Here is a 20,759-nt window from a genome sequence, read left to right on the forward strand (position 1 = left end):
GATATTTGACATTTTCCCTGAATGCAATACGTATGTTTGTTACTCCCAGGTGAAGGCCGAAGTAAACAAGCTCTACAAACTGCTGGAGATCGACATTGACGGCGTGTTTAAGTCGCTTTTACTGCTTAAGAAGAAGAAGTACGCTGCCCTGGTGGTGGAGAACCACGGCGAAGGACGATACAGCGTCAAACAGGAGCTCAAAGGCTTGGACATCGTCCGCAGAGATTGGTGTGACCTGGCCAAGGAATGTGGCAAGTACGTTAAACAGAGTTGTGACTGAAAGCTACACATCAGGCATTGCAAGGGACTTAAATGGTTTCCATTGAAGTACTTGCATGCATGATAAAATGTGTCTCTCTGCTTTGCTCTTCTCTGCTCTTGCAGCTATGTGATTGGTCAGATCCTGTCGGACCAGAGTCGTGATGTCATTGTGGAGAACATCCAGAAACACCTGGTGGAGATGGGAGAGAAAGTAGCAGCTGGAACCGTCCCACTCAACCAGTATGAGATAAACAAGGTGAGGACGTTGCTGTATATGTGTACATTTCCACGCCTGAATAGAAAAGCCTTAACCAGAATCACCCTATGTGAGGCTCTGGGCGTGTTTTTATTTGGTTTATTCTATTCTATTTGCTATTACCTGTCTGGTCATTGTCGCTGTCGTGCTCTTTCCTCCAGGCTCTGACTAAAGATCCTCAGGACTATCCAGATAAGAAGAGCCTCCCTCACGTCCATGTGGCTCTATGGATCAACTCCCAGGGCGGTCACCGGGTCAAATCTGGAGATACAGTGTCTTACATCATCTGCAAGGTGTGTGTATAGGAGAGGAAAATAAGCCGGGTTTCCACCAGGGAGTTCCTGTAAATTTAAGTCCCGGGACTACTTTTCGAGGAACTAAAAGGTTCCTTCAACCAACTATTGTTTGCGTTTCCATAGTGATCTAAAGACCTGCGAAGATTGGGCAAATTAGTCCGCTGATGTGAAAAAGCAACACGACATAGGACGAGGCCTGCTGGTGGTCGCAGGGGTAAACACACTCTGCAGTCTGCAGTTCAGTGTGTCTGCCCGTTTCATCTAAAAAACTAAACGTTAGGTCTTGTCTAACTGCGACGACATTTACTGATGCCCGTTGGATGTAATGAATGAAATTCAGAGGAGGAAAATTAAACTAAGAGTGTCTGTCTCCATAGTGAATCATCTGTTGAGTGTTTGATGGTTATTTATTTCTGCTTTATGACGTAACCGCCGTGAAACAATCAGAAAATAACTTAACCGCCACGCTTCTGTCTTTTCTACGGCTCGCCCTTTCGACTGGCTCATGCAATCTCTCTCCGTCTTTTTATCTCTGTCTTTTTTAAAATGAGTCAGGAGGCCGACAGCAAAGACTATCTTGACTTTTAATGTTATCAAGCAAAGAGAAATGCTCTCCCCTCGTCCTAAAATGGTCCTAAATCGATACTAGATTACTTCCTTGTTTTATGAATGAAGCGGTACAGTTGAAGCAGCGGAGCTGTGTCTGTGTTTTACCAATCGGCAACAGTCATACTACAAACTCCACCTCGAAAGTTCTGCTACTTTCAGAAACTACTTCCCCTCCGACCAGGGCTTTTTGGTGGGGTAAAAATTCCCCAGAAAATGTCCCTGAAACTTAATTTAGACCCCGGTCCCTGCGGTTGAAACAAATTCTTCAAAATGTTTTTAGTTCCGGGGGAAAGTTCCTGCAGGTGAAATGGGGCTATACATATCCACTAGTCATTTTAGGGTTTTTATAATGACATTTCAACACCTAATCATTAAAATGCACTGAACACCATAGATTGATATATATACCAAAGTGAGATTATCCAGATAGATTTATAGTGTAAACTATAGTATAAAGTTCAAGGTACCACTCACACCACCGTATGTCTTTTCTTTGTCCCCTAGGACGGCTCCACGCTGGCAGCCAGTCAGAGAGCCTACGCTCTAGAGCAGCTCCAGAAGCAGGAGGGTCTCAGTCTGGACACCCAGTACTACCTCGCCCAGCAGGTCCACCCTGTGGTATCCCGCATCTGTGAACCCATCGAGGGCATCGACGGCGTGCTCATCGCCACGTGGCTGGGTGAGTTAATGACTGTAGAAGACTTTAGTTTTATTGAGAGTGGGTGGCCCGACGTCACTCTGGTGCTTAATTATGACTTGAGGAATTTCAGGTTTCCTTATGCCTTCAAAAAAATGACAAATTATAGAAATTAGTTTTAAAAAAAAAAAAGTCAAATGCTTGACGAAAGTATTTAATTATAATTTAGCAAGTGAAATATTTTTAATTGGTGTTGCTGACATCATCTTGCATAACACTTCTTATAGTGATTAAATGACTCATTTGCAGTTTACAGACATACTATTATATAAATATACGCAGGCCATGAGGTATTTGTGGGGCACAGCTTACTTTGAGTGATAGTACTAATCTCTCTTTATGTATGTGTTCGCATTAGTCCTAATTCCTGTTTTATAGTCTGTTGACAGCTGAGGCGGCCAAACATAGAAAAGCTGTCACACCTAATATCACAACAGCCTCATAAAAGTACAAAATAGATGTTTCATTGTTGACGGAATTGTCATAAAATAAAGTGGTTTGGATGGAAATTTCCCGTCGAATTATTGTAGATTCATGTAAAAAAGGAGAAATGTGACAGTATAAAACGAGCTATAGTGTGAGCCAGAACTATCTTTTGTCCGTACCAGGTCTTGACCCGGGTCAGTTCCGAGCTCACCAGCAGTACCAGAGGGAGGAAGAGGCTGATAGCACGCTGGGAGCTGCAGTCCAGCTGACGGACGAAGAGCGCTACAAAGACTGCGAGAGGTTCACCTTCACCTGCCCTCAGTGTGGCACTGACAACATCTACGACAGCGTCTTTGAAGGAGCTGTGAGTAGAAGTCATGCACACGCCGTTAGCTGTCACAAAAGTCACTGGTCATGGAGCAAGTATAACATTTAAAAAAACAGTTACTTAATTTGTATGTACATAGAAAAGTCTAAAATGTTGATTTAGCCAAAATGTGTCAAGTCTTCACCCAGCTTATCCATTCTTCAAATCATGTGACCAGACATCGTTGTCATTTGAGACTAGTTCTTCGGCGTACATGCAGTTGGACAGAGATCTAAATCTAAAAGTTGACGTCATCCCAAAGGAAACGTTGCCAAAACGGCTCCAGATGATTTCATATTTTATATTAATGCTTTATTTAATCAGAAAAGTCCCATCGAGATACAATATCACTTCTGCCAAGGGAGTTCTGGTCGAGATGATCTTCTGTCCAAGAATCTTTTTTGGATCTGAGAGACACATTTGAAATACATTCAGTTGCCAGGTCATTGGGTTCATCTAGCTAAAACTAATGCAGTCTAATCCAATACAGAGAGGGGCTTCTGTTATTTAGCCTACCCTCACTGATATAACTGGGGTGGACAAAATAATGCAAACACCTGTCAGTATAATACGATGCAATCAAACAGCACCACAAACCTTCAAAATGACAGTTGAATCAACAGCTTTGGAAAATAGTTTCAGTACAAACTGAACATTATAATCTTCATGAAGGGAAGGATTTATATTAGTTTTATCTTGGTGTACCTGATAAACTGGCAGCTGTATATTAAACCTATGTAACTTAGCCTGCAGCCGAAGAATAAGTTGTGGAGATAGAAATGTTCTTTTGTGCAACGCACACACACACACACACACACACACACATCCTTGCAGAGATACGAAGAAAGACTGAAATGATAAAGAGAAAAATATCTTTTATCACTAATAGTCTGTTTCACTGGTGTAATGGATTAATCAGTGGAGACGCAGATAAAGAGTCTGAGAGTGGAAGAATGGTCTTTCCGAAAGGCATTTCAGTCCAACTTCCTGTGAAGGATTCATGCTTTAGTCATCCTCCATATTGTGTCTCTGTCTGTATTTTTAGACAGCTGCCTGGCTCCAATACGGACTCTGTTTTCATTGGCATAGTTTGGACTCCACAACTTGAAAAGCCTTTCCTTAACCCCTGCTGCTCTATGGACACACACACACACACACACACACACACACACACACACTGATCTCCTACCATTTGTCAGGCCAAGGTCGTGTGTGTGTGTGTGTGTGTGTGTGTGTGTGTGTGTGTGTGTTATCAGCTTCTAATGAGGAGCAGGGCACACAGCTTTTTCTTGTCTGAAAGACACTAATAAAACTGACAACCGTCTGTCCTCTGCTGGCAGAGAGAACTTGCATTAAATTAAAAAAGGAGTATTATACTAGCACACACACTCCATAAAAAGCTGATATCATTACACACTTCAGCAGATACACTGGTATGTTTTACATGTTTTGAGAGACATGCATACACACAATCATGAAACATAAGAGAAAAGCTGTATTAGATTCAGTTTAAGTTAATCAAACGCTTGAAAAAGAGAGGAAACAACCTACTTTAATGTAAAGAGTATGCTCTTGAAATGTCGATTCCAAACTTTTAAAACGAACCAGGATATGTCTGATTACTGGTGTTAATTTTCCAGCATGCGTCAGAGGCCGGTATGCACGCACACACAGAGAAACTGATAAGACAGTAAGTTAATTAGGGTGGTGAACATGGTCTAACAGCTCACTGAGAGGGGAGGACAGATGGGCCTTGACTCCACCACTGACACAGAGCCAGAGATGGTAGGAGGAGGCGGTGATGGATGATGGATGATGGAGGACAGACAGAGGAGGAAAGTTGTTTGATGGGGGAAGCGGGTAGAGGGGGGGGATGAAAAGATAAAGTGTGGAGGCAGAGAAAGCTGGATGGAGCTGCAGGGACTTCCCTGAGTTCAGTTTTAATAGAGCGTTAGATTAAAACAGTCAAGGGTAGATAAATGTATTTAAAAGTGCAGACATGCAGTGGTAAAGATGACAGTTGTTTGGGTTGTAGAAAATACTTGGAGGAGGAATGAGTATTTGAACTTTTCTAAAAACACAAACACAAGAAAAAGATACTACTTAGGATGTTTTCATATTTTCATTTAATTGCACAGCCACAAATTAACTGGCAAGTGAGGAGTGTTGTATAATTTCTTAAGGGAGAGAACCCTGTTGTCAAAATGAAGTTTTTGGAATGAAACAAGTGAGATAAAAGAGTAGGAGGGAGAGGACAAAAAGGGAGGCTGCTTTCATCCAGAGCAGACAGGAAAGAACACGAAGAAGAGGAAATGAAAGAGGAGGATGGACTGAGATGGAGAGGGTTAATGCGCGTAGCCGCATATTAGGGGAGTCGAATGAGTTGAGTGACTTGAACTGGCAGAAAATCTGGTGTGTTTTTTTTTTCTCCAAAAGGGAATGATGTAGGCAAGCAAAAGAAGCTGTGTGTGGCTGGGTGGGGGGGTGTCACATGCATACTTGTGTGTCATTGACTTCCCTGCAGAAACCTTTTTTTGCTGCCGTCAATGCGACAGTTAAATGGAGTTCAGGTTTAAAGGAGCGAGGAGTGTTTAAAGCTGTTATATTTAGTGTAATTGTTATGTACTGAGGCTGCGTTTTTTTCATCGCGTTAACTATAAGCCTTGCTGTCAAGTGGACAATTCAGGGGTATAGAGGTCATGTTGACCTGTTTTTCTTCAGGCTACAATGATGTTAAAATTTCCCGGACCCAGGGGTGCTTTAAGTCCGTACACCTTCCCCGCCTGTGACATGTTCTTTGTAGAAGTTTAAAGGTAATGGCCAAGTTGCTATGTTACGTAACTGCTTAGCTGTGATGAATTCCCTGTGCACACATATATTTATGCAGAGGACGTAACATTCAAGAAATCTGGTGGGAGTGAGATTGTAGTTATTGCAGTGTAGTAAAATACTTCCCTCTAATAGCCATTGTACTTTGCAATTGCAGCAGTTTCACGGCTTGGATGGGCAGAAGTTAGGGATGTCATGATACTAGTGAAACTCCACGATTCTTGATAACAATTCGATACCACAGTAAAAAACAAGTAAAACAATAAATCCCATGTACTTCAACATACACTCCTTTTATTACCTATTGCATACTGGGTTTTGTTAGGAAGTTAAACAGGTCATAATTCCCTCTCTGTTAGCTATTTTATATTGCTGGGAAGACATCTCCTTCAAACAACTGGATTTATTCAGGTTTCTCACCAAAAACTACATTTTTCAAGATTACATTTGAACACATCATAATTTAGAATTTACCTTTGCAACAATGACGGTACTGTAGAAAACCGAGTACTGTCATGTTTTCAGAATTTAGGCATCAACCTGGTACCAAAGTATCGGTTCTCGTGACATCACTAGCGGAAGTTAAACAACTGTGTTAAAAAAATATCTGGTTCTTTGATAGAAATTCAAAGGTACAACCTGTGTACATAAAAAACGAAATGTGAGGTGTTAACTACAGTTCCCATGGTGCATTTCAGTATGAATACAACAATAAACAATGAACACGGACCCATGACGGATGGAAGTTAAGGGATGGGTTATACTAGAAATGAAGTGTTTGGTAGGACGTAAACAAAAGTGTTTCTAGTTGTCGCGGACGTTCACACTTGAAGGTGGCATGAAAAGCCGGCCTTCATAGAGAGGAGGAAGACGCAATATTGTTTTAAAAATGGGGATAATGGCGTTCATGTTCATAGTGTTTCACTCGTTTGTACACAATAAAAGTCACAGAAATAGTTTCCGCTTTAGAGAGAAGTTCAAACCCTGGCTCCTTTCCCTTCGCCGCACAGCTGACCAATCACGGCGTGAAGTGGGTGTGAATGTCCGATTGTCAGTTTCTGAGAGTTCCAGAAATGATCGGACACAGACCTCCCTAATCTAACTTCAGAAAGGTGTCGGGGGAGTGGGTTTGCGAAGCAACTCGACCGTCCGACAAGCAGTTCTGACGGAGTATACTGTCCCCTTAAAGATTACGCTCTTGAGAAGACTGATAATACAATCTGTATCTTGACATCACATTATCATTCAGTTTCAAATTTTCGGTCAATGTTGGATGAGCTCCTCAAATACGGCGGCGTGTTTTGCTCCCAAACTGCCATCTGCTATGACAAACTGACAGAGAAAAAACATCTTTGAAACGTCGTTGAAACAATTAAAACTGTCGGGAATAACCCAAACCTTCACAACTCTATATCTGAGCTTTAGTATGGTTACCAAAATTAGACTTTTGTGGTTCCCTTAGAATTAATAAACAAGACTAAGAATCTGACCAATTATTCAACATCACTGTTGCCAGATTTGAACAAGACTGAGCAGTTTTATCTTGATAGCTGATATTGTGTGTATATGAATTATTATGTTGTTGTTTTTCTCCTTTTTAGGGGTCAAAGTTGGAGCCCAGCTTGTTGCAATGCTGTAACGTCCCCTGTGGGAGCCGCCCCATCGACTACGCCGTTAACGTCAGCAACAAACTGCTACTTGACATCCGTCGCCATATCAAAAAATACTACTCTGTGAGTATTTCTGTGTTTGTATGCTGCTTTACCCACACTCAAAAACACAAGCACACAAACAGTCATGTATTTACTTCTTCGCCACCTGCAGGGCCACAAATGGACTTCATTTAGTTTGCATTCAGTGTTTAATGCTACAACTTGTTAGACGAGCACAGCTGGCAAGCCTGTTTTTTTCCCCTTCTTTTTAAACCTTATTCTCCAAAGGAACTTGCAGTTAGTCCACCAATACAAATGTCTTCCAAACACGTGCTTCAGTTGATCAAAAATACACACTAAATATAAATCTTTTGTCCACAAATGCCCCTTTTAAGCTTTATGTGCTGCAAAGTATTGTGGTTGTTTGCATACCACTATCTATCTATCTTAAATTAATGTGTCAGCTGACAAAATACAAGCTCAGTTAAGAGAAACTGAGCTGCATGTAATGAAAAATTTGTGAAAATTGACCTTCCACTAAATGTTTATGAGAGGGTTTGAACATGATGTGGGATTCAGCAGATTCAGTAATGATAAGAGAAACCATCAGAAAGAGGGAAACCTCAGCAGGGCACTGCGCTGGCATTTTCAACCAAAGAGCACATTTATGCTCGCAAAATGAAAGAATGGAAGGAGCATGATCCGTGAAAATACTTAAATGGCCATTCTGACTTTGAATACCAAGTTTAACACGCACTCTTTGTCAGTTTTTTTAAGATGATAAGGTGAAATTTAAATGATACATGGGGACAGCTGGGTCATTGGAGAATCAGCAAGAACTAAAAATACAACAAATCAAATGTATTTGACTTTGAAGATCACGCAGATTTGTCTCAACAATACAGGGCTGCTCTTGGCTTACTATGTTTTATCATACGCTTTACAGGGTAAATTATTTTCACAGTTAGACACATTTTGCCATTTCAAAGGCGATGCGAGGTGTGAAAATATGGATCCATTGTTAGCTGTTCACATTTTTTAGATCCACAGAAGAAGAACATGAGGCCAGAAATTAGTTCAGACGTGAAAATATCGCATGTTGAATACGCATGCATACAGAAATGTCATGAAATGACTAAATGCTGCCACTATTTGTCTGTATTGTTGACCAAATGATCATTTTTAATGGGGATATTTAGACTTAGGTTATTTTGTCTTTCATAAAATATCCAGATTTCACAGTGTTTGAGAAGTTGTGACTTGACAAATAACAAAAAACTGACTCATCACATCCCTCCGGTTCCCAAACCAAGTCCCTACGGACTGAGCTACTACTGCCGTCATTACATTTGAACACATCATGATAACGTTAGAATTTACCTTCGACTAATAATCAGTTTTACTGAATAGAGCTTGAACGGAGCATAATGTTAATCAATGGCACCAATGGCTCCGAGTTGAAACCTGCAGCAGGACGAGAGCTAGTTAACGTTAACGTTAGTCCTGCCGATGTCAACACAGATTTGTTGTTCACAATGTAGCATTATCAGGGAAAGAATAGGGTATGTCCCCTGGACGGGATGATGGTGAGTTTTCTGCGTCCGAAACACATCTTGGATCATCCCCGGGACGCCGCTAGTCTCGAGCCCTGGCGGTACTGTAAATGAGTACCGTCACGTTTTCAGAATTTTGTCATTGCCTTGGTGCCGAAGTATCAGTTCTCATGACATCCCTAGCACAGGGCAAGTTGTTACTGTACTCAGTGGCTGACAAGCAGCCAGAGAGTGAAGTAAACTGGATGCCTGTGTTGTCTTGGTCGAGGTCTCTCTCTCTCTCTCTCTCTCTCCTGGTAGCTTCTAACACCTTCGTCTTGAGTTCGAGGAATGCACTGTCTGTAAAAGTGTGTGTACGTGTGTGTATGTGGGGGTAACTCTCCCACAGTGCTGAACAGAAATCAATTAGTTTGGTGAATGTGTGGGGAGCGAGTCCCCTTCAACCCCTTTGTCACGATGTGTGAAACAGCTGCTACCACTGAATACTTACACCTCACACGGCAACACACACACACACTCTCACACATGCACGCACACACCACTGGAGGCTGAACAGCAGCAGACACAGCACACACAGCGGGGCAATGAAGAGGGGTAATATTGTGTAATTAAGGATTCCTTTCAGGCCGAGGGAGAGTTCAAATAGAGCTGTTTGTCTGGCCAGATAGAGTGAAAGCTCCGCACCTCTCCGTGTGTGTGGGTGTGTGTGTGTACACAAATATACGTGCATGTGTGTCGGCGTCCTAAGCTAGGACCACAGAGACATTAATCATTAGTGAAATTACCTCCTGTCCCCCCCACCCTCATCCCCGCCATTATCAATAAACCAGCACCCTGAGAATGGGCAAACACTTGTTCACTCCTCACTTACGCACACACACTCTCATAAACACACACACACACACACACACTGTTGTCATCCTTCCCTCCTCTCGTCCCACTGTCTTTGGCAAAATGAGAGATTCGCTTGTTTCCTGAACCACCCAATTCTTCTTTTTTCTTTTTTTTTTAGTGTAACCCCTCCCATCTAACCACCGTTGCCATGGCATTTAACAAATTATTGCAATTACCCTCGTCATGCGGGTCGCCCCTGGAAACGGGCTGAGGGGCAAGAGAAGAAAGGGGGAGGGAGGGAGAGAAAGGGTGAATGAAGACCAGAGAAGGTGATAATCCTGTTTTGAACAAAAGGTCAAATTGTTGAATAGAGAAGCTTTGATTAAGCGGAGGAGGTACAAAGTGGAACCGTTTGAGCTCTATTCACTCTGTGTGTGTGTGTGTGTGTGTGTGTGTGTGTGTGTGTGTGCGTGCGTGTGTGCATGTGTGTGAGAGTGTGTGTGTGAGAGAGAGAGTGTGTTTGTGAAGTAGACCGATTTTAGGTCTATTCACTTTAGAGCTGGAAGTGTTGACTGCTGAAGCACAAAAAACTGTTAGAGCTCTTTCTGGTGCTTCTGTGTGTATGTGTGCGTGCGTGTTTACGTGTGTGTGTGTATGTGTGTGCGTGGCAGGTGGATTCCTCTGCTACAGGAGTCATGTCAGAGAGGCTTCTGTTAACATTAACAATTGATCTGAACCGATTAGTCAATTAATAGATTAGTACTACTAGTAGATTAACAGAACATTACTCTGCAATTATTTTCATAATTGATCATATTTCACTAGTTGTTCCGTCTCAAATGTGAATATTTGCATTTTTTAAAAGTCTTCTTTGAAAGTAAAGTGAAGATTTTAGGCTTTGGGACTGTTGGTCGCACACAGCAAGCAATATGAAGATGTCACCTTGGGCTTTGGGAAATTGCGAAAAGGCATTTCTGACTATTTTCTGACACTTCATTGACCTAATTAACAATACTTGTTTGTTTAGTCACTAAAACGTAAGAAAATAATGAAAAGTTAGTAGTTGACCCGTAACACTAGATATACAAGGCAAAGACAGAGACGATATAGGGAGCAAAGGAGGTTCAAACTAGGGCTGTAACTAACGATCATTGTCATTATTAATTCATCTGTCGGTTATCAATCAATGAAATCGCAGGAAATTTCCAAAACAGACGTTATTTGGATAAACTGACCAAATATTGGGGATCTAAACAGTTACTTTCTCGCATGAAAACATATTAAAACTCCACGAAGTGACATATTAACAGCTTTTAGCCTGGCTCAAAATCTCACAAGACTGACGGGCCGGTCTCAAGGCACCCAGACGCAATGCATTGTGGGGCAGTTGAGCATGCACAGTAAGCTCACGCTGCATGCTCTTACTAATGTGGTGTACATCTGGGCATTTCTCGCGTACACAAAATCCACATACTTTGCAGTGTGAACGCATTACATACAAACATTCATAAATAAATGATCACAGTTGTTGTTAATTAATTTGGACTGATTGACTAACTGATTTATGGACTAATTGTTTCACTACAAAGCAGCCGTTCAAGGGTCAAAAACAGCAGCACACAGACACACGGTATCAGAGGTTTGGTAAGAGACGAGTGCGTTCGGAGACAAAGAACAGGAAGCAGGGAGAGGGTATATTTCGTGGTAGGCCCTGTCGTGGCCTGGTCTTGCCTCTGTTTGGTTAAATTATGTGGAACTCATTTGACGTCTGCATTCAGTGTGTCAGGTATCCGCTGCAGTAATTATGCAATTATGAGCCTTTATTCTCTCGCGTCCGACTGTACACCCACACCCCCCCCAACCCTCGCTCCGGCGAAATGCCTCAATTAGAATTTTTTTTTTTTCCCTCCTCCTGCCTCGCTCCTCATGTGCTCCTTGTTTTTAGTCCTTTCTATGTGGCTCACGGGTCCGCTGCACTTAAATCTCACTTTATTTATATTTGTCTCGGCGTGTGCGGGTTTGTGTGTGGATGCGTTTTGGGTCGCAGTTGCACAGCACAAGGGCATTGTGGGGTGACTTTTCCTCCTTTCAGTCCCTTCAGTCCTTAGCACTTGAGTCTTTAAATGTGTGTCTTATTAAATCATTTTAATGCATGTGAATGGGAAACGATTAATATGTTTGTGCTCACACTGAATACAGTGTGTGTGTGTGTGTGTGTGTGTGTGTGTGTGTGTGTGTGTGTGTGTGTGTGTGTGTGTGTGTGTGTGTGTGTGTGTGTGTGTGTGTGTGTGTGTGTGTGTGTGTGTGTGTTCATTCCTCTTGTGAGTCCCATGGGAACAGCAGTGTGTGCCGAGGCTTGTGTCATAAGAAATGCACAAAAAAAAAAGACGGAGATCAAACAGCCGCCCATTGAAAAAAAAATCACACTCTCATACTCCTTATCTCCAAACACCATTGTCCCGCATATGTCTTTATCGGAGACAGCTAAAGCGGTCTCATTTCCCATGATGCTCTGCTCTTTGTACAAGAGCAGGCAGAGGTGTTTAGATAATTAGTCCCGGAGCTGGGGTTTGTGGGTAAAGCTGTGAACTCTGGGACTTTCTAATTGATTTGGGACATATGTGTGTGTTGGTGTGAATGTGTGTGTGTGTTTGGATTTCATTTAGAGGAGATTGGCTGGTTGTGTGTGTGTGCAGCTGTGTGTGTGTAGACTGCATGTCTGCCTGTCTAGTCTCACATTTCCTGTTGCATAATAAAGAAAGAAAACATGTACAGTATAATGTGCAGTTTGTTCTTAGATTGTGACAGGTATACCTACTGAACACAATAAGCCAGTCTTGCAAAGTGCTTTCACATTATTGGAAAAATGATGTTGTCCTCTTTCAGCCACGTTCATGGGGTCTGGAAGTGTTTCTTTACAAAAGGCTAGGGATAGTTTGTGAATGTACATTTCGTCCCGTCTCAGAAGTACCAGGCATTGCGGCTCACCACCGACTGTATGCTCTCTATTGGATTAGTTGTAAATGTTGTGCCTTATGTATTAACCCTTCATTTCCACATAGGAATCTTTAATTTCAAAATGAGTGTTTGCAAAATGGTCTAAATACAGCAAGTTACAAATAAAAAACACAATAATTGATTGCACAAACTTTACTATGACAAATGTAAATCATCACTGGTGCAGCTAATTGTTTCTAGAAGTCACATAAAGCATTGATAGGAGATCATCTGTGTGTAATCAAGGTGTGACGAGAGATTAGAGGTTAAATTAGGGATGAAAAACCAAAACCATTCAATGACATAAAAAACGAACTGTGGGCTTGTTGAACCATTGCACCATTATTGAATACAGGCCTGCTAATTATTTGATGAAGTGCCAGAGACATAGAAGAGGCAAATATCTGAACATAGGCCTACTTGATCAGTAAGTACCATGCCTTACTTCATGAATACAATCAGTGTTATGGCGTCATATAATGTATAAATATATCATTCATACTATCAATCAGTTTATATATTTTGGAGTTCAAACACAATGGAAATGGTTGTTTCTCTTCTCCCTAATATGAAAAACCGAACCGTAACCGTGACACAAAAAACGCAATACAAACCAAACCGTGGGCTTGTTGAACTGTTGCACCGCTCGGTTAAATACACCTGCTAGAAGGTCAAACTGCTGTTTGTCAATTTCCTGGAAAAAACTACAGTATATTGCAACACAATAAATACAAATCCTGCTGCTAAACCTATTGTAGTCTACACAAGAAAAGTAACAACAATGACCCCAAACTTAAAGCCAAACTTATAACGTAATGGCTTCAAACAACTTTGTTAATGTTCTTGCAAACCCATCTGTATAGACTAAAAGGGTGTAATTGTGGCTAAAGGTGTCTTTAATGAATATTGATTTGAAGGGGTAAATACTTGTGCAATCGATTGTTTTGTTTTTTAACAAAGTTTAGTCAAAGTTGAATTACACCCAAAGTGATTCAAAGTTATAAAACACACATTTAAGTGTAATATATTATACGTTATAGAAACAGCCTCTTGATAAGTTTTATTTTTAACTTTTGTTTTTTTAATTTGCACTGTTTGTGAACTACTATGAGGCTTCAGTAAATTAATTTGTGTGATTGTATGTGTAAAGTTACACACCGGCGCAATTTTTCTTTTTTTTTTACGATTAATTTGCTCGTCAATACATATTTTTTCAAACTGTTGTTTTTGTCATGAGTACTTTCACAAAGAACGCAAATATTACGCGGCGAAAAAAGGCATCAAACAATCATGTTGTGCAGAACCCGTGTCGTTTATTCAGCCTTAAGAGTCACTTTTTTAGTAGTCAAGTTCAGTGGAAACCGATGCAGGTAACACTTCCTTCTAATCAGCCTCAGTTTGTTCTGGTTTTCCATGGCAGGTTAATGAAGGTATCTGCACAGTGGAAAAGGGTTTATATACTGTAGTGTCAGCTGTAAAGTAAAATTTTAGCTGCTGCTGCTCAAAACTGATCAGAGACTAGACAAAGCCAAACATATAAATCAATGAGAGAACCACTGCATGCCTGTATGTGTGAGGGGGGAGTGGATAGAAAGACAGGTGCAGTGATTTTTAGGGGGTTTATTTTGAGTGAATGGAAGGAAGGAAGGATAGATAGATAGATGGGGGGGGGGGGGGAGCAAAGGCGTTGATGGCGGTGGGTCTTGTGCTCTGTCATTAGTTGGGCATTAACCCCCTCCCCTTTAAATCCCCTTAGTAATGACAGGGCATAAGAAGCAGAGGGGGTGGAGGGGTCCAGAAGAATACGGAGAGATTGAGAGGGTTAGACCACAGCACCTGCCCAGGGTCACTACCTCACCCCAGGAGGTCCTAACTACTGCCGTTTTGCCTGTCCACTGCTCTGCCTGTCTGACGAGTACTCACAGAGCATAACCCCGACAACACGGCAGCTGAAGATACATTCAAATGTAAAGAGAGGGAGCCGGGTGGGATGTGAAGTCACATGTAAACCTCACTTCTTTTTCCCCTCTGTCTCATGCAGTTGTTTTTATTTTACAGCTCCTCTTTTTTTTTTTTTTCTCCCTCCGACTACTTTTCTTGTCACATCTCTTGTGCAGAATTAGAGCAGCTAAATGGAAGCAACAATTTTCTGCAAAATTTCCTCATTACCAGAAACCGTTTTTAGAAGTGTGGTTTTTTTTGAGGTAACAAAACTTTTTTTTTTTGGTCAATTTTTAAGAACGCTTTTTTATCAACAAAATAAATGGCAACGCAAGCACATTTTAGTAAGTAATCACGTAGGGCTGCTGAATGTTTTTTCTGATGAGATATTTTCATCATCAAAAAAAGCTAGAATTTAAAGTAATTTCAGAGGTGTATTGCAGTAGTGGAAATACAGGGAGTTTGACGAATGCTCTAAAAATCCTAGAAAGGGGAATTAACAAATGACTCATTTCAACGGAGTGCATTTTTAAAACTTGTTTTTAACTTTATTGCTAAAAAATGTTAGTCTTTATTGTTTAGTTTCTTCTTCAGAACAGCCACAACCTCGCTGCAGAAACCAGATTAAAAACTGAGGAGAGGGCGTGTTTGGTCACGGCTGTGTTTCAGCGAGATACAAATTAGTTTTATTAACGATTTATCTGTTTATTATTGTTTTGATTAATCAGTTAGTCTATGAAAATGATGATGTAAATTGGGAAAAATGTCCACCAGATTTTTCCCATAGTCCACCTTAAAAGGGTCAAAACCACAAAATATTCCTTACAATGATATAAAAGCAGCAAATCCTCACATTTGAGAAGCTGCCACCGAAGAATGTTCTCAAACTTTAAAACATAACTTTAAACGATTAATCTGATTATCAAAGTAGTTGAACTCTCTGTCAATCGAGTAATCGACTAATCGTTGCAGCTCTTTCACAGTTGTTGGAAGTAATCTGTGTGCTGTATCTCTCACAGGGCTGGTTGGTGTGTGAGGACCAGGCCTGCCAGAACAGGACCAGACGTCTGCCCATCGCCTTCTCCCGCCACGGACCCATCTGCCCCGCCTGCACCAGGGCGACGCTCAGGCCCGAGGTAACGCAAACATCAGAATTCACACTTAGACACACATTTACTATGCATTCCCCCTGTTTGAGGTTGAGAACGACTGCTCACACCGAATCACACATTGTTGATTTCTGTACGGGTTGTCCAGGTGATGGTGCTATGGAGCTGAAGTCTCTTCCTCACATATGATCTGTACATCGTTACTCATTAGTATCACATTTCACCCTATATATACTGTATACACACACACACAATGACAAAACGAATCTTCCTTTTGTCCTGTGTGTTTGTGTGTCTCGCCTTATGAACACTTTGTTAGCTTGACCACTGGATTTAAAAGAAACACTCTCCCTTTCAATTTGAGCGTGACGGTTCAATCAATTTTTTTGTCCTCTCTTTCTCTGTCCCATTCTCACCATTCCTGTCTCAACCCTCGCCTTAACTCTCTCTTGTCAATTTTTTTTTCTCGCGTGCTCTGCTCCTATCTGGCTGCTTTGCTGTGTCTGGCTCTGTGGCGACAGGTTGTAAACCAAAAGGCCAATTTCTGCTGTCACTGTAGCCACTTAGGCGGCCATTGCTGTGCCTGAAGGCCGTGGCACTTTAAACTGCGGGCTGAATAAAACATTTAACTCTCTGTGCTCACTCATGCACCTTCTCTCTACCCTAAAACCTGTAGCCTCTCTTCATTTCTACCTGCACTCTCTCAGAACACATTTCTTTTATGTACTTCTATGGATGATGATGATGATGATGATGATAATCTACCACAAACTTAATCAGCAAAGTTTACACTGTGTTAACCAATTCATTCAAATTCAATTATCTGTTTATAACTATATTTAACTGAGCAGGACTGTGATGGCACTCAGTCAAGGGGGCCTCCATCTGGTTGAAGGATCTCTGTCCTCCTCAATCTGCTGGTTTGGTCTTGTTAGCATTCTGTTACAACCTCCATATGCTACAGATACTGTAGTGGGAGGTGGGAATAAACAAACAGGTGGCACACAATGTAGACAAGCGTGGCATAAAAATCAGTTTGCAAAAATAGAAAGCATGGTGTTAAGCACAGAACAAGCTTTGAAATCAATCACGTAGGCTGCCTGGGCAAGAAGTCAGAAGGCTCTTCTTCTTCTGTGGTGTTCTGATTTTCCTACTCTCTGCCAATTCTGCACCGGTGCTGCACCCATGGAGCGCTGACTAGAACTACTGCTGAGTATTGCCATAAGATATATTGCGATTCATTACCTTTTTTTTCAAGTGCAAATCATGCAGTTTGTCAACATCTCTTTTATCTAATGAGATATAGTTTTCACTCCGTTCATCTCGGAGTTTTCATTCACATATCTTGAGGTCAGAGGTCAAGGGACCCCTTTTAAAATGGCCAAAAATGCCCGCCAAAATTTAGCGGAACTTTGGAGCGGAACTTTGGAGCGGAATTTTGGAGTGTTATTTAGCGTTCTTCTTGACAGGCTAACATGACATGGTATTAATAGATTCCTTATGTTTTCTAGTTTCATATGTTACCAGTATCTTCACTCTAGCTTCAAGACTGAGTCCGCTACAACCTCTGAAAGACAGAATAGCGGCGAAGTTGGACTAAGAGGTTTATATAATAAAAGCGCGATACTTGTCGTTCGTGTATTGATACAATATTGCCATGCAAAATATCACGAAACTGTGTGTGTACTTTTTCACAAAAGCAATGGACAAATGATATGTGAGATAGAAGATGGAACATGGCTGGAAAGAAGTAGAGCCGAAACGATTATTCAAGTAGTTGTCAACTATTTTGATAATCGATTAATCGGTTTAAGTAATTTTCTTTTTTTAAAGTCTAAATTATCTAATTCCAGCTTCTTAAATGTGAATATCTTCTGGTTTCTTTACTCCTCTATGACAATAAACTGAATGTCTTTGAGTTTTTGAGTTGCGGTTGTCATCTTGGGCTTTGGGAAACACTGATCGACATATTTTTATCGCATTTTCTGACAATTTATAGACCAAACGACTAATAGATTAATTGAGAAAATAATCAACAATGAAAATAATCGTTAGTTGCAGCCCTAGAAAGAAGCACAAAGTATAATTTTAATTAATTTGAATATAACAATTATTTAATTTGTATCTATTCAATAATTAACAACTGAACTAATTAATGATTCATATTTAATTCATATAGTTCTACTGGTACACTCTTTAAATACCTTGTTAACATAAAAGGGCTGCTACCCAACAATACAGCAAGCGTCTGCCCTGCTGAAGTGCCCTTTAGCAGGATATTTAAACCCTAATACATGTTGCTCACCCTGATGTCTGACCTCTCTGTGAGGAGGGAGATTTTCCTCCCAAGGATTTGGTACAACATGATTCATATTAGGCTAACACTGACTTCTCAGTATTAGGTAACACTATTCTCGGAATCAAGCCAGTGCATGGAGATTAATAGCCCAACAGCTTACATATTAAATTGCTGCCAATTATGCAAAGTACTCAAGAGGCCATTCATGGCTGTTTGAGCTGGTGGTAGATAGTCTGAGCACAGACAACTAAGGCAAGATGAGGCATCCACCAGTCCCCAGTGAGAGGTCTTTTTTGGTTGGAAGCACTATCAGATTTCTGTACATTTAAGCTGCATCACTCTGGCTACGTTCCCTTTATGCTGTTTCTCTGCCAGTATCATAGATTATCGTATAATAGCAGCCAGAGAGACAATCAGTTTCTTCTATGTTTGTGCGCGCTACACTAAAAACACTTGTTTGTGCCAGAGCTTTTGTAAAGGAGCGTCTTGTTTGTGACTCTGCGCTCCCCTTTTTTTTTCCTCTGTTGCATCATGGTACATTTACCATCGCTGTGGGCGCCGCCTCTCCTCTCTTCTCCTCCCTCCATCCATCCATCCGTCTCTCTATCCCACTCCGGTTCTTCCTTTTTCTCTCCCTCCCTCTCTGGACACCGATTCAGAGCGTGATCTGATCTCCATGTAATGGGAGAGTAATAGGCACTCTGCCTTGATTGGTTGGTAATTTGGGGGAGTTATGCACAGGTGCAATTTGTAATATTTTCAGTAAATTAAATTTCTTTCTCTTCCTCTCTCCCCTCGCTCTTCCTCTCTCCCTCCCTCCCTCCACAGCGCTTAACTCAAATGGGCTATTTTTTCCCTCACCGTGTCTCGAAATCTCTGTCCTGACTTTCCTTTTCTTTCCCCCCTTTTATTCAATGCTTTCTTCCCCTGCTCCTTTTCTTTTCATTCTCTCTCCCTCCCCTCCCTCCTTAGCTCTTACGCTCATTCTCTCTTCTCCTGGCTTGCTCTTTCTCTCCTCCTCTCGCCCTCCCTTTTTCTGTCGCTCTCTTTTTCTCCCCTCGTTTTATTGATGTACGCTCAGGCGCCCATTAGAGCTCCCTTTTTCCCTCTAGTGGAAATTGCAGCATGTTAATTTTCACACAAATTACGGCAATAGCAGGTATCTCTATTTGATACATTATAGCGGGAGCAATCAGAGATAATTGAGTGCCTTTCAGAGGGAGACGGCTGCATTCACTGCCGGCTCAAAGCTGCCCCATTATCGCCTAATCGCTCTTTAAACACTGAATTTTGCCGAACAAAAATTCTTGTCATAATTTTGCTTAAGTGTATTTGGAAATCACAGTCCTTTGAGCGAGGATAATTGAAATCAAATCCCTTTCACTGGAGCTGACATTTCTACATTTCCCTCCAATTGAAATTAATTTCAAAAATTGAGCATGAATATCTTCAAATAGCAGGCAATTATGCCTTTCAATGGGGAGAAATTACCGGTGCTGAATCGTTGGAGGCTTGCGGGCGAGAGCACCAGTTAAATGCCTTTGTTTCCCGCCGTGTTTGCCTAGTAAAGATTTACATATATTGACTCATTATGATGTCTTGTGAAGCTGATCGGCGTGACTACCACAACCGGCAATAACGCTCATCGCATCTAAAAAGCTCAAGAGTTTTAAAGCCTTGTGGCCTCACAGCTGAGGGAAAATGTATGTTTGTTTCTCTCCGTCTCCCTCCCTTTTCTCACTCCCTCTCTCTTTCTGCAGCTGTTGTGTGTGGGCTTGGATAGCTTCAGTATTTACAACGCGTGTTTGCAGCTTAGCCCGGAGAAGAGTATGGAGAAAAGTGTGTGACGCTGAGGCCTTGTTTGTGTCACCGCTGCTGCGATATTTTTCTTCTTAGCCGGATCCATGTCAAGGCATTTAATGGCCGTAGTTTTTCAGCAGCTCGCACACTTCGACTGTAAACTGTGTGTTTTTTGTACCGTCTTTCCTCGCGTACACATTTTCTGACTGACTACCTTTTCATTAACTGGTGTACTTGAGCGACAGTGTGGAGCGCAAAAGTTCTTTGGAGGTCGGATGTGCGTGTCCTAAAAGATGGAGACAGGTGTTTTTAAGACTCTGAGGAAGTCTTGAGTGCTTGTTTCATTGTGCGAGCCATTTTAGACTGTTGCTCTGTGATTTGGATCAATTTGTGTGATTTAGCCCTCTTTTTCTTATTTCAGACTTTTTTCTTTATTCTATACATCCTCCAGTCTCCATTCTCTCTTTATTCTCTCACACACATTTCCCTTCCTTGCGTTTGGCTTAACTGTGTTTGCGCGTGTGTACATGGCGCCCGGGATGTGTATATGTGTGTCGGGGGGGTGGCGGGTGGCGGGTGGCGGGTGGTGGGGGGGGGAGGCAAAGGAGCAAGGGGTACGAGGTGGGGGCTGGGGGGTCCTACGCTCCCGGGAGAGAGGCAATTTCACAGCTGGTTTGCTCCTTAGGCAGTCAGGCTGAAAATGCTGCAGATTTGTGGAGCAAATTGAAATGGTGTCAGTGCAGGAACAAAGCACCGAGCTGAATGACGAGGTAGGCGTGCGTGCGTGCGTGTGTGTGTGTGTGTTGCAGTGTGTGTGTGTGAGGGAGAGTGAG

General features: G+C 41.7%; 1 protein-coding gene across 1 annotated transcript in view; it reads left to right on the forward strand.

The window, feature by feature from the left end:
• The window catches only part of pola1 (polymerase (DNA directed), alpha 1), a 58,224-nt gene that overhangs the window by 24,475 nt on the left and 12,990 nt on the right, over nt 1-20,759 (forward strand). The window contains exons 29-35 of the mRNA XM_037757302.1: nt 50-255; nt 385-517; nt 679-810; nt 1,927-2,101; nt 2,728-2,909; nt 7,343-7,474; nt 15,738-15,854. Coding sequence (XP_037613230.1) covers nt 50-255; nt 385-517; nt 679-810; nt 1,927-2,101; nt 2,728-2,909; nt 7,343-7,474; nt 15,738-15,854 — 1,077 coding nt within the window. The remainder of the gene's footprint in view (nt 1-49; nt 256-384; nt 518-678; nt 811-1,926; nt 2,102-2,727; nt 2,910-7,342; nt 7,475-15,737; nt 15,855-20,759) is intronic.

The sequence above is a fragment of the Sebastes umbrosus genome, chromosome 21 (genome assembly GCF_015220745.1).
Source record: "Sebastes umbrosus isolate fSebUmb1 chromosome 21, fSebUmb1.pri, whole genome shotgun sequence".
Taxonomy (NCBI): Eukaryota; Metazoa; Chordata; class Actinopteri; order Perciformes; family Sebastidae; genus Sebastes; species Sebastes umbrosus.